The sequence below is a fragment of the Mandrillus leucophaeus genome, unplaced genomic scaffold (genome assembly GCF_000951045.1).
Source record: "Mandrillus leucophaeus isolate KB7577 unplaced genomic scaffold, Mleu.le_1.0 Scaffold74, whole genome shotgun sequence".
In the NCBI taxonomy this organism is placed as follows: domain Eukaryota; kingdom Metazoa; phylum Chordata; class Mammalia; order Primates; family Cercopithecidae; genus Mandrillus; species Mandrillus leucophaeus.
Genome location: NW_012108030.1, coordinates 2,518,131 through 2,532,250, shown reverse-complemented (window position 1 = coordinate 2,532,250; position 14,120 = coordinate 2,518,131). Strand labels below are relative to the sequence as shown.

Genomic DNA, 14,120 nt, shown 5'->3' with positions numbered 1-14,120 from the left:
TGGCGCATGCCTGTAATCCCAGCTACTCGGGAGGCTGAGGCAGGAGAATCGCTTGAACCCAGGAGGTGGAGGTTGCAGTGAGCCGAGATCGTGCCACTATACTCCAGCCTGGGCAGCAAGAGCGAAACTATGTCTCAAAAAAAAAAAAAAAGAAGAAGAAGAACAAGAAGAAGAAGAATAAGACAGAACAGAAAATACCAAGGCCTAGTGAGCAAGTAATACAGCAAATAGAACAAAAACGATGCTTCCCACAAGCTGTGTGGAGCAGCACCGTCCCTTAGAAGTAGAATGGAAGCCTGTACACAACTGAAAATTTTCTAATAGCTACACTTTTAAAAGTGAAAAAAATGAAATTAATTTTAACAAGATATTTTACTAAAGCCAGTACATCCAAAATACTGGCCAATACTGGCCGGGCACTGTGGCTCATGCCTGTAACCCCAGCACTTTGGGAGGCCGAGGTGGGTGGAGCACTTCAGGTCAGGAGTTTGAGACCAGCCTGGCTGTCATGGTGAAACCCCGTCTCTACTAAAAATACAAAAATTAGCCGGGTGTGGTGGCACATGCCTGAATCCCAGCTACCCAGTAGGCTGAGGCAGGAGGATCGCTTGAACCCAGGAGACAGAGGTTGCAGTGAGGCAAGATCTCGCCACTGCACTCCATCCTGGACGGCAGAGCGAGACTCCATCTCAAAAAACAAACAAAACAAAAAACTGAAACAGCCAATCATTTCGATCATTGTCCATGTTGCTGTCCTTGGTGGTGGCATGAATGCTCAGATGTGAGTTTTGTGACTGTCCTTGTTATTGTCACCGTTGTTCCTGTTGTGTGTCGCTCTGAGCCCAGTGCCTGGCCCGCAGCAGGCTCTAGGTGAGCCTTTGCTGTAACTCTCTCCTCCCCACCCCTCCCTGCTCATTGCAGGTACGAGATCCTGACGCCCAATGCCATCCCCAAGGGCTTCATGGATGGGAAGCAGGCCTGTGAAAAGATGGTGAGTGGGACAGAGCCTGGCGTGTGTGTGTGCGTGCATGTTTGTGGAGACATACGCGTGTGTGTGCAGGCGCGTGTGTCTGTGTCTGTGTGTGTGTGTCTGTGTGTGTGTGCATGTGTTTGTGTCTGTGTGTGTGTATGCATGTGTGTGCAGGGGGCCAGGTGGTGGGGGAGTGGGGCTGGGATCTCCCCTTCATTGCCCTTCCTCATTACCTCTCCCTATCAACGCCCCCACCCCTGCTTCCTCATCATCCCCCATCAACCCCCTACCTGTCACCCCATCACCCCCTCTCCCATCACCTCCCTCCCCCATCGCCCCTTCCCAGTCACCACCTCTTCCCTATCACTCCCCCTCCTGACCACCCCCTCCGCCATTACTCCCCCTCCTCACCACCCCCACTCCCCCATCACCCCCGTCTCCATCATCACCCCTCTCCCACCCCTCACAGATCCAGGCACTGGAACTGGACCCCAACCTCTACCGTGTGGGACAGAGCAAGATCTTCTTCCGGGCCGGGGTCCTGGCCCAGCTGGAAGAGGAGCGAGACCTGAAGGTCACTGACATCATCGTCTCCTTCCAGGCAGCTGCCCGGGGATACCTGGCTCGCAGGTGGGCGGCCACGCTGTCTCCCGGGGTCCTGTTGGCCGAGGCTGGGTCAGGGAGGGGTTGACCAGATGGCTCCAGTGTCAGGGCCTCCAGGACGGGTGCAGGCTGAGGAGCAGGTGGATGGAGCTGCCGGGTGCCCAGCCTTCTTGGTTCTGCAGTCCCTGAGGGGCCCTGTGGGCAGGCCCTGTACAGAGTAAGACAGGCAACACAGACGCTAGACTTAGCCATAGCGTGACCAGCTGTCCTAGTGGGCCTGGGACGGGGTTTCCCAGGGTGCAGGACTTCCAGTGCTAAAACAGAGAAAGCCCGGGGCAACCCGGGTCAAGCTGTCCGCTCTGCCTGCCCGTTCCCTCGAGGGGCTCCAGTCTGGAGGCGAGACTTGCATGGGCACAGAGTCCCAGTCCCGGGTGAGACCTGCTTTGCTGGGGGCCATAGAGGTGCAGCAAGGAGGCCCTGCTGCAGGCCGTGACTGCCCCAGGCCACTCCGGACCACCAGGTGGATGAAGGAAAGTGGGAAAGGCGCTCAGGGCAGGAGGAAGCTTGTGCAAAGGTCCAACAGTGCAAGATCCTGGCGTGCTTCAGGAATACAGGGCGTTTGCGGGAGACTCTCCTTCCTCCTTAGAAGTGGCTCAGAGAGGCCGGGTGCGGCGGCTCACACCTGTAATCCCAGCACTTTGGGAGGCCAAGGCGGGTGGATCCCTTGAGGTCAGGAATTTGAGACAAGCCTGGCCAACATGGTGAAACCCCGTCTCTACTAAAAATACAACAATTAGCCGTAATCCCAGATACTCGGGAAGCTGAGGCAGGAGAACTCAGGAGGCAGAGATTGCAGTGAGCCAAGATCATGCCACGGCACTCCAGCCTGGGTGACAGAGTGAGACTGTATTGGGGGAAAAAAAAAAAAAAAAAGGCCTCAAAGAACAGAGTGGCAGGAAAGGATGGCCCAAACACCAGGCTGAGTGGGGCCTCGTCCAGAGGAGCTAGGGAGCCATGGAGGGCTGTGAGCAGGGGCGGGGTGGGTCAGCCCTGGGTGTAGAAGGACCCTCTGGAGGCGTGCCAGGATGGGCAGACAGGAGAGGCTGGAGAAGGCGGCTAGGCAGAGGGGCTGGGGCCGTGGGACAGGACAGAGAGAGTCAGGGGCAGGGGAGCTAACAGCCAGAACACAGATCTAAAAGTAACACGAATGCCTGGACACAATAGGCATTTTATGATGGCTAAGTGAAAGGAGCTTGGCTTGGTCAGGCGCGGTGGCTCACGCCTGTAATCTCAGCACTTTGGGAGGCCGAGGCAAGTAGATCACTTGAGGTCGGGAGTTCGAGAGCAGCCTAGCCAACATGGTGAAACCCCATCTCTGCTAAAAATACAAAAATTAGCCCAGTGTTGTGGCGCGCACCTGTAATCCCAGCTACTTGGGAGGCTGAGGCAGGAGAATCGCTTGAACCTGGGAGGTGGAGGTTGCAGTGAGCTGAGATCGTGCCCTTGCACTCCAGCCTAGGCAACAGAGCAAGATTCCGTCTCAAAAAAAGAAAAAAAAAAAGAAAGAAAAAAATAAAAGAAAAAAGAAAGGAGCTTGGCTCTCTTGCTAAGGGGATGGCACCTGGAGGAGCTGAGCCCCTACTCTGCCCCTCACCTGTTTCCCCACCCAGGGCCTTCCAGAAGCGCCAGCAGCAGCAGAGTGCCCTGAGGGTGATGCAGCGGAACTGCGCAGCCTACCTCAAGCTGAGACACTGGCAGTGGTGGCGGCTGTTTACCAAGGTGAGGGCAGGCTGGGGAGGTGGCCTGAGCAGGGAGAGGATAGGGCCTTGGGGCTTGCTCTGCTTGACAAGTGACTTCCTCCATGTGTGCCTCAGTTTTCTCCATCAGTAAAATGGGGCCAGTAGGCCCAGCCTTTGCTAGCTGGGAATCTTTAGTTAGGAAGCCACAAGAAAAATCTGACTCAAAACAACATGGATCAAAGATTCAAGACAGCCGGCCGGGCGTGGTGGCTCAAGCCTGTAATCCCAGCACTTTAGGAGGCCGAGTCGGGCGGATCACGAGGTCAGGAGATCGAGACCATCCTGGCTAACACGGTGAAACCCCGTCTCTACTAAAAAATACAAAAAACTAGCCGGGCGAGGTGGCGGGCGCCTGTAGTCCCAGCTACTCGGGAGGCTGAGGCAGGAGAATGGCGTAAACCCGGGAGGTGGAGCTTGCAGTGAGCTGAGATCCGGCCACTGCACTCCAGCCCAGGCGACAGAGCAGACTCCACCTCAAAAAAAAAAAAAAAAAAAAAACTGGCCAGGCATGGAGGCATATGCCTGTAATCCCAGCAGTTTGGGAGGCCAAGGTGGGTGGATCACTTGAGGTCAGGGGTTCAAACCCAGCCTGGCCAATATGCTGAAACCCCGTCACTACTAAAAATACAACAGTTAGCTGGATGTGGTGGTGGGCACCTATAATCCCAGCTACTCGGGAGGCTGAGGCAGGGGAATCACTTGAACCCGGAAGGTGAAGGTTGCAGTGAGCCAAGATTGCACCACTGCACTCCAGCCTGGGTGACAGAGCAAGGCTCTGTCTCAAAATAATAATAATAATAATTAATAAATAAATAATAAATAAATAAACAGAGCCAGGGTGGCCTGTAAAGTCTCAAATATTTCCTGGCTGGCCCTTGAAGAAAAAGTTTGCCTACCTTAGGTGTTGGGGGTTGGGGTCAAGTAGGATTTGATTGGCATCAGTTCAGAAATATGAATGATGCCTGTGAAAGATGCTAGGAGTTGGGGCAGAAAAGAAGAGAATAGAATGGATACAGAATTGGGTGGAGAGGAAAAGAATCAAGTAGACTTGTGTAGAACGGAGTAGAATATGATAGAACAGAATTTATCAGAGCGGATCTCACTTAGCAAGGGGAACGAGCTTTTGTGAAATTTTTGTTTCAGTACTGTGTGTATCTCTGTCACTGCAGCCTGAATCATGCCATGTAAAGCTCATCTCTCACTAAGGATCTTGGACTAACAGGCTTAAGAAACACTGGCCCTTGGCCAGGCATGGTGGCTCATGCCTATATCCCAACACTTTGGGAGGCTGAGGCGGGTGGATTACCTAAGGTCGGGAGTTTGAGACCAGCCTGGCCAACATGTCGAAACCCTCTCTACTGAAAACACAAAAATTAGCCAGACGTGGTGGCGCACGCCTGTAATCCCAGCTACTCGGGAGGCTGAAGCAGGAGAATCGCTTGAACCTGGGAGGCAGAGGTTGCAGTGAGCTGAGATCACACCACTGCACTCCAGCCTGGCGAGAGAGTGAGACTCCATCAAAAACAAAAAACAAACAAAAAAAAAATTAGGAAGGAAGGAAAGAAGGAAGGGAGGAAAGAAAGACTGTTCCACAGAATAGCAGCGGCCACAGTCCACAGTGCCTCTTGGATGTGGAGGGATCCTTTAGCCAGCCAGATACATTAGATAGATCAATAGTGTATTTAGTGGTGCTTGCCTGTACCTGTCAGTATTCTAGGCCTGTGACCAAGGACTGTTGCCAAGGCGGGGACACACAGCTAATAGGTGGAGGAGATGGGATTTGTACCCAGAAACTCAGACCCGACCAAGAGTGTGAGGCCTTGGCTCCTGGGTCAGGTGGCCTCGCACCTTGGAAGTCAGCCATTGCATCCCCTTTCACCTCCACCTAGGTGAAGCCACTGCTGCAGGTGACACGGCAGGATGAGGTGCTGCAGGCACGGGCCCAGGAGCTGCAGAAAGTGCAGGAGCTGCAGCAGCAGAGCGCCCGCGAAGTCGGGGAGCTCCAGGGCCGAGTGGCACAGGTGAGGGGGCGGGGGCAGGGTGTGGGGGCGTGTCTTGGGGGCGGGGCTGTGTCGCATGGGTGGAGCCAGGAGTGAGGGGCGGGGCTTCCGGCTAAGCCAGCCTGTGCCCTGGCACGGCTGTCGGGAGGATGGGAGCGAAGCTAAGGTGTACCGAGGCCTGGCGGGGATTGGGGCTGTTTAGTTTGGTTGAATCGTGACGTGCAGGGAGCAGGGCCCTGGGGGTGTAGCCAGGGTGTGGGTCGGGTAGGGGTGGGGTGGGAGAGTCCTACAGAGCCAGAATGGAGCTGGGCTGTAAGATCTGGGGGCAGGAGCCTCAGCTGTGGCCGGGCTATGGTATGCAGGCGGTGGACTTAAAACTGTTTCCAGTATTTGGCTATCTTAAAATAATGCTAGAACATTTGGGAGGCTGACGCGGGCAGATCATCTGAGATCAGGAGTTCAAGACCACTCTGGTCAACATGGTGAAACCCCGTCTCTACTAAAAATGCAAAACTTAGCCGGGTGTCGTGGCGCACGCCTGTAATCCCAGCTCCTTAGGAGGTGGCTGTTGCGGTAAGCCGAGATGGCGTCGCTGCACTCCAGCCTGGGTGACAGAGTGAGACTCCGTCTCAAAAATAATAATAATAATAATACTAGAACAAACCCCTTCTTGAGCATTTTTCTGTTTGCCTTTTCTGCCTTATTTTCTGTGGTTACATTTCTAAGTATGGAAGTATTAAATGAAATGTGAGATGGTAGAAAGACCCTTCAGGGGTTATTTGAAGGATGGACTGGAAGGGGAAAGGCTGGAGGCTGGGAGGCTCAGGGGGGAGGCTGGGGAGGAGTCTGGAGAGAGACAGGTGAGAGGAGGCACACCTGAGCCTGTTGAGGCTGTAGGGACAGAGAGGAGGGGCCAGAGAGAGCAGGGATGCAGGCTGATGACTGTGAGAGGTGAGGGAGAAGGACATCCCCAGGATTCTGACTTAGTGATTAGAGGGATGTGGGCTCATCCTGAGACAGGGACCTGAGGGGGAGGAGGTGGGGACACTGTGTCCTCTCACCCCTCAGTCCTGCCCTGAAGGCCTTAAACGCCAAAGCAAGTTACAAGGCAGCAGCAGGCACCTGGTGCAGGTTGCCCTGGGAGCCCTGCCTGCTGACCACTAACTTCCCACACACTCCCCAGCTGGAAGAGGAGCGCACCCGCCTGGCAGAGCAATTGCGAGCAGAGGCAGAACTGTGTGCAGAGGCCGAGGAGACGCGGGGGAGGCTGGCAGCCCGCAAGCAGGAGCTGGAGCTGGTGGTGTCAGAGTTGGAGGCTCGCGTGGGCGAGGAGGAGGAGTGCAGTCGTCAGCTGCAAACCGAGAAGAAGAGGCTGCAGCAGCACATACAGGTCTGGCCCCCTGCATGCCCACCAGGCCACCCTCCAGACCCCTCTGTCTACACCTTTGCTTCTGCAAACCATGTGTCTTTGGCCCACGAATTTGTAGAAAACTCAGTTCTAAGTGAATTTGCAAAAAGTATACATTTTTGATTCAGATCACGGGAGACCCTAGAATGTGTGAGCTTCGTGTATGGGTGGATCCAGACGTCCAAGTGATATATTCAGCTTCAGGCATGGCTGGATCCAGGCGCCCAAGTGCTGTCCTCAGCTTCAGGCATGGCTGGATCCAGGCATTCAGGCAATGTCCTCAGTACTCCCCCTCTCTCCATCTCCTGGCTTCATTCACCGGCAGGCTGCCCTGATGGTTCCTCTTCAAAATCTAGTGTGTGTTTTACAATACAGCACATCTCAATTCAGATGCTAAATTCTCATTGGAAATATTTGATCTGTGTTTCAATTTCATAATTTCTGCAGTTTATAAAAACTAGATTCACATGGCCAAGTTGTTCCAAACATGCTTAAAAAGCTTTTCAGTGATTGGGTGTCTTGTTTTAAATTTAAAATAAGTAAAATTAAATAAGACAGAAAATTCAGTTCATTAGTCCACATCAGCCACCTTTCAAAGGCTCAGTAGTGTTTTTTGGTTTTTTGTTTTTTCGAGACAGAGTCTCACTCTGTTACCCAGGCTGGAGTACAATGGTGCCATCTCAGCTCACTGCAGCCTCTGTCTCCCAGGCTCAAGTAATTCTCCTGCGTCAACCTCTACAGCAGTATCTGGGATTACAGGCGTGTGCCACCACACCCAGCTAATTTTTTTGTTTTTAGTAGAGACAGTATTTCAGTATGTTGGGTAGGCTGGTCTCGAACTCCTGACCTCAGGTGATCCACCTGCCTCAGCCTTCCAAATTGCTGGGATAACAGGCGTGAGCCAGCGCACCCAACCTATTTACTATGTTTGTTGTTTATAATCCGTACCCCTAACCCCCACATAAGAAAGTGATTTCCAGAAGGATAGGTGTCCATTTTTTTTCAGAGGCAAGATCTCGCTCTGTTACCCAGACTTCAGTGCAGCGGTGCGGTCATCTCTCACTGCAGAAGGCCAGGCACTTTTCCCCATCCTCAGTGTCTAGAACTGTGCCTGGCATACACTAGGCACTCAATAAATGCTTGTTGAGCTAATGAATGAAATGGGAAAGCCAATAAAGGTTTTATCCTTCCCAGCCTCACCCAGGGTATGCACCTCTCCGAACCACCCCGGGGATCCGCAGACTATCCCCGTCCCCATCCTTCCCATCACGCTCCATCTGTTGGCCCATGTATCCTCACTCCTCCTGCCTCCCCTCCCCAGGAGCTAGAGGCCCACCTTGAGGCTGAGGAGGGGGCACGGCAGAAGCTGCAGCTGGAGAAGGTGACGACAGAGGCAAAAATGAAGAAATTTGAAGAGGACCTGCTGCTCCTGGAAGACCAGAACTCCAAGCTGAGCAAGGTTGGGGGCCTGAGGGCAGCAGGGAAAATGGGGAGCGGGTGCGTTGGTGCGTTAATGAATGGTGAACTTCAAACCGTGGGGGTTACCACACTGCACTTCTCAGGTGTGCACTGGTGGGGGTGGGATGGGTCTATAGACCCCAGGGAATGGGAAGAAGAGGGAGGTGTAGGGGGAGGAAGGTCAGAGAAGGGTGAAGAGGAGCAGAAACATAGATGAGAACACCACCAGAAGCTGCAGATCAGGTAGGGGCTGCTCCTGGCCCGGCTCCTGACTGCCCCCCACCCCACCCCACCCCTCAGGAGCGGAAGCTGCTAGAAGATCGCCTGTCCGAGTTCTCATCCCAGGCAGCTGAGGAGGAGGAGAAGGTCAAGAGCCTCAATAAGCTACGGCTCAAATATGAGGCCACAATCGCAGACATGGAGGGTGAGCTCCCGCCCAGCCAGTGGGCAGCTGTAGGGGTCTGTGTGTGCTCTGATGGGGGCTTCAGGCAAGCCCCACGTGCTACAGGGCCTCCGTGGCTGTGTCTGCTAAATGGGATAGGAAGGAAAGCTCAGGGCGGATTGAGTGTCCTCCCAGCTCTTGAGTTCTTCATGCATCTCTAAATCCAACTCCCTTTCTCTCCGTGGTGTCTTGGGTTATCCTACTTTCTTCCCATCTGACTGCTCCACTGTCTGTCTGTTTCAGACACGCTTTTGTCTCCCTGTCCCTTCCTGTTGACTTAGAATCAGAAACAGAAGGGAAGGGGCACGGGGAGGAGGCAGGGCTGTGGACACAGGGCAGAGAGAGTCAGAGGCAGGAGGCACGGGCTGTCAGTGGGGATGAGGAGGAGAGGACAGTGTGTAGGTGTCTGGCCGAGGGTCTAGGACAACATTGTGGGGAGAGTCCCTGAGATAGATGGGGAAGGTGGGAGGAGGAGAAGGTGTTAAGGGAGGTGCTGAACTTAGCCTTACATGTGGCTGGGGGCCTGTGGTCTCTGTGGGAGCGGCTGAGTGTGCAGGCCTGGAGTCCTCATGCATGGCCCCCAACCCTGCCTCCAGACCGCCTACGGAAGGAGGAGAAGGGTCGCCAGGAGCTGGAGAAGCTGAAGCGGAGGCTGGACGGGGAGAGCTCGGAGCTGCAGGAGCAGATGGTGGAGCAGCAACAGCGGGCAGAGGAGCTGCGGGCCCAGCTGGGCCGCAAGGAGGAGGAGCTGCAGGCTGCCCTGGCCAGGTGCAGGGTGGGGCGGGCTTGGTGGGGCAAGCATGGGGTGCCCAAGTCAGAAGTTCCTGGGTTCAAACCCCGGCGGCGCCACTCACCAGCCACAGACAAGCCACATCCCCTCCGCACCTCAGTGTCCCCTTCTGTCAAATGAAGATAGCAGGAGTTCCAGGCCCACTAGCTTAAGCGAAAAGTAAAACGAGACTCTATGTGTCTGGTAACTTGCATGACAGTGCACAAACGGAACCAGAAAATGCTACTTCTAGGCCAGGTACGGTGGTTCATACCTGTCATCCTAGCACTTTGGGAGGCCAAGGCTGGTGGATCACTTGAGGTCGGGAGTTTAAGACCAGCCTGGCTAACATGGCGAAACCCCGTCTCTACTAAAAATACAAAAATTAGCTGGGTGTGGTGGCAGGCGCCTGTAATCCCATCTACTCAGGAAGCTTAAGCACGAGAATCGCTTGAACCTGGGAGGCAGAGGTTGCAGTGAGCCGAGATCACACCACTGCACTCCAGCCTGGCGACAGAGCAAGACGACGTCTCAAAAAAAACAAAGCTATTTCTTCCTCTTCCCCTTCTTGGCCTCCCCACACCAAACAGCCCCGAATCAGCTGAGATTTGACAAGTGGCCTATGTTAGGAATCATAATAATTATATTTACACTCGTTCACAATAATTGAGCTCCCTACTGTATGCCAGATGTGGTGCTTAGTATTTCAGATGCTTTTTATGCACTGTTCTTCATGCAATCTAAGACCCCCTTGATTACAGGTACAGCTCCATTTCAGAGATGTTAAAATGTGAAAAGCTGTGCATCTTAGAGTTGGTGGAACATGGTGTGTGTGTGTGTGTGTGTGTGTGTGTGTGGTTAAGAACATATATATATATATATATAAAATTTTTTTTTAAGATGGAGTCTTGTTCTGCTGCCCAGACTGGAGTGCAGTGGTGTGATCTTGGTCACTGCCACCTCCGCCACCCAGATTCAAGTGATTCTCATGCCTCAGCCTCCCAAGTAACTGGGATTACAGGCCCCCGCCAACATGCCCAGCAAGTTTTGTATTTTTAGTGGAGATGGGGTTTCACCACGTTGCCCAGGCTGGTCTCAAACTCCCGACCCCAGGTGATCCACTTGTCTCGGCCTCCCAAAGTGCTGGGATTATAGGCATGAGGCACTGCACCTGGCCGTGAACACACATCTTTGAGTCTGACTTCTGGGTTGGAATCCTGGCTTCTCCCCTTTCTAGTCATGTGACCTCACCCAAGTCACGTCACCTCTCTAGCCTCAGTTTTTTCATCTATAAAATGGGGTAATTATAGACGCTACTCCTAGCGTTAGTGTGAGGGTTAAAGAAGAAAGTGCTCTTCAGACGCTTGGCATACCCTGAGCCCTCAATAAATGCTGGATGTTTCTGTTACTACTTTTATTACTCTTGCTAATTTTTTTTGTTTGTTTTTTACTGAGGTGAAATTCACATAAAAGTAACCATTTTTTAAATGTACAATTCAGTAGATTTTGCCCATTCACAATGCTGTGTAACCATCACCTCTATCTAGTTCTAGAACAGTTTCCCTTTTATTGAGATGGAGTCTTGCCCTGTCGCCCAGCCTGGAGTGCAGTGGCGTGATCTTGGCTCACTACATCCTCTGCCTCCTGGGTTCAAGCAGTTCTCCTGCTTCAGCCTCCCAAGTAGCTGGGACTATAGGTGCCCACCACCACACCCAGCTAATTTTTGTATTTTTAGCAAGGACTGGGTTTCACTATGTTGGCCAGGCTGGTCTCGAACTCCTGACCTCAGGTGATCCACCTGTCTCAGCCTCCCAAAGTGCTGGGATTACAGGCATGAGCCACTGTGCCAGCCTCCAGAATATTTTTATCACCCCAAAAGGAAACCCTGTATGTATTAAGCAATCACGGCCAGGCACAGTGACTCACGCCATAATCCAGCACTCTGAGAGGAGGAGGCAGGAGGGTCGCCTGAGCCCAGGAATTCAAGACCAACCTGGGCAATATAGTGAGACCCTGTCTCTACCAAAAACTTAAAAAAATTAGCCAAGCATGGTGGCGTGTGCTTGTAGTCCCAGCCACTTAGAGGGCGGAGGTGGGAGGATCATTTGAACCTGGGAAGTCGAGGCTGCAGGGAGCCACTGCACTCTGGTCTAGGTGACAGAACGAGATCCTCTCTCACAAAAAAAAAAAAAGCAGTCACTCCCCATCCCTCCTTCTCCCCAGACTGGCAGCCTCTGATCCACTTTCTGTCTAAATAGAATTTGCCTATTCTAGATATTTCATACAACATGTGGCCTTTTTGTGCTTTATTTTTATCGTCATCCCCCCAGCAACCCTGGTAAAGGGGAGTGTTCATTGTCATGTTCTCCCACAAACCAGGACCCTGCCCTTCTTAAGTCACTTGCCGGAGCAGGGGGCCAGGAGAGGATACTGAGCCAGGCCTGTGTGGCTCCCTGAGCCATTAACCTCCAGGTCCCAGTTGATGCAGCCCCCGGATCCAGCTTCTCTTTGCAATGACACTGCATGAAGGGACAGGAAGCCACAGCCCTGTAAGAGTTACAAGGAGGGACTCCGGGGCAACCCAGCCAGTCACGAACTGGGTAACCTCGGCAAGTGCTTTCTCTGTGCTGGGCCTCAGTTTCTTCATTTGGCAGGAACGTTAAATGAGGTGATACAAGTAAAGCACTGGCATGAGGCAAGAACTTACTAAGTAAGTGTCTCCTACGATTACTGTTGCTGTCATTCCCACTTTACAGCTAAGAAAACTGAGGTTCGAAATGAGTCAGGCTGGGCGAAGTGGCTCACTCCTGCAATCTCAGCACTTTGTAAGGCTGAGGTGGGAGGATGGAACCACCTCCTGGCTTGAGGCCAGGAGTTCGAGACCAGCCCTGGGCGAGATAGTGAGACCCTGTGTCTTTGGGGAAAAAGAAAAATTAGCCAGGCGTGATGGACCACAACTGTGGTCTCAGCTACATGGGATGCTGTGGTAGGAGGATCACTTGAGCCCAGGAATTTGAGGCTGCAGTAAGCCATGACTGCACCACTGCCCTCCAGCCTGGGTAACAGAGGAAGACCCTGTCTCAAAAAAATTAAATTAGTACTGGAGTCAAGTACCCAGTGGCAGAGATAGGATTCGAACCTGGGACTGGCCACCCCCACAGCCCACATCCTGCCTCTCTGTCCCCAGAAATCATTGCCTCGCCCTTGCCTGCCCCTGTACCAACTCCATGGTTCTTGTCACCCCCAGGGCAGAAGACGAGGGTGGGGCCCGGGCCCAGCTGCTGAAATCCCTGCGGGAGGCTCAAGCAGCTCTGGCCGAGGCCCAGGAGGACCTGGAGGCCGAACGCGTGGCCAGGACCAAGGCGGAGAAGCAGCGCCGGGACCTGGGCGAGGAGCTGGAGGCACTGCGGAGCGAGCTGGAGGACACCCTGGACTCCACCAACGCACAGCAGGAGCTCCGGTGAGGCCGGGTGGCAGCCGCTGTCACAGCCTGGGCACGTGCAGGGCTGGGGGAAGGACTTAGGTGCAAAGTCTCTGTGCTTACAGAGGCTTACAGTTCGGCTGTTCTTGAACCACCAGCTCTAGGCCCAGCCTGGTCAAGCTGGGGACAGAGATGGGTCAGACCCAGGTGTTACCCTTGGGAATTTCCAGTTTCAGGGGAGGCAGATTCAGGCAAAGACAATCTCAGCCCAGAACAAGGGGTGCTTTAGTGGAGCGACACAGGGCATTGCGGGTGCTAACTGAAGACCCCTAAACCAAGTCTATGGGAAATCCAGGAAGACTTTCCTGAGGAAGGGCCTTTTGGATAAGGGTTTTGAAAGGTGAATAGGAGTTCACCCTTAAAGTCACACTGCTTCCACCGTGTCACCACCCAGATCTCCTGGGGAGCATTACATGAGGCTCTCATGTTTTTAGGAAACATGGAAAGGAGAAACAACCAGCTCCCCCAAAGCCCCTGCCTTCCTCTGCTCTGAAATTCTCTTCCCCTCTCCCTTCCCCCAATAAAGGTCCAAGAGGGAACAGGAGGTGACGGAGCTGAAGAAGACTCTGGAGGAGGAGACTCGCATCCACGAGGCGGCAGTGCAGGAGCTGAGGCAGCGCCACGGCCAGGCCCTGGGGGAGCTGGCGGAGCAGCTGGAGCAGGCCCGGAGGGTGGGTTGGGGCAGGGGGACAGGGTGGAGGGGCCACGGGGAGGGCAGGGCAGGACGCGGTTTGGAGGAGTTACCACTGGCTGGTTCTAGGCCATCTCATCTCTCTGGGCTCCTTTCCTCACGCATTCATGTGCAGCTTTCATTCAGCAAGCATGAATACGGTGTGGACTACATTCCAGGAGCATTGCTGGGAAACCAGCCATGAACCCAACAATCAGCACTGCCTTCCCTTGTGGAGCTTTCCTTTTAGTGAGAGAGGCAGAGAGTAAACGATATAAATACCTTCAGTTTATATTGGGGCGATAAGTGCTATGGGGCCATAATGAACAGAAAAAGGGGATCAGAATTCTAAGGCGGGTGAGTTTTTAAGTAGAGAGGCTGCGGAGGTATTCTGTGAGAAGGTGACATCAGGGTAAAAACTGAGGGAGTGGCCAGGCACGGTGGCTCATGCCTGTAACTTTGGGAGGCTGAGGCAGGCAGATCACTTGAGGCTAGGAGTTCAAGACCAGCCTGGGCAACA

General features: G+C 53.6%; 1 protein-coding gene across 1 annotated transcript in view; it reads left to right on the top strand.

The window, feature by feature from the left end:
• The window catches only part of MYH14 (myosin, heavy chain 14, non-muscle), a 145,176-nt gene that overhangs the window by 82,781 nt on the left and 48,275 nt on the right, over nucleotides 1-14,120 (top strand). The window contains exons 20-29 of the mRNA XM_011966061.1: nucleotides 922-991; nucleotides 1,440-1,600; nucleotides 3,244-3,352; nucleotides 5,262-5,393; nucleotides 6,556-6,762; nucleotides 8,102-8,239; nucleotides 8,539-8,662; nucleotides 9,277-9,448; nucleotides 12,697-12,909; nucleotides 13,457-13,601. Coding sequence (XP_011821451.1) covers nucleotides 922-991; nucleotides 1,440-1,600; nucleotides 3,244-3,352; nucleotides 5,262-5,393; nucleotides 6,556-6,762; nucleotides 8,102-8,239; nucleotides 8,539-8,662; nucleotides 9,277-9,448; nucleotides 12,697-12,909; nucleotides 13,457-13,601 — 1,471 coding nt within the window. The remainder of the gene's footprint in view (nucleotides 1-921; nucleotides 992-1,439; nucleotides 1,601-3,243; nucleotides 3,353-5,261; nucleotides 5,394-6,555; nucleotides 6,763-8,101; nucleotides 8,240-8,538; nucleotides 8,663-9,276; nucleotides 9,449-12,696; nucleotides 12,910-13,456; nucleotides 13,602-14,120) is intronic.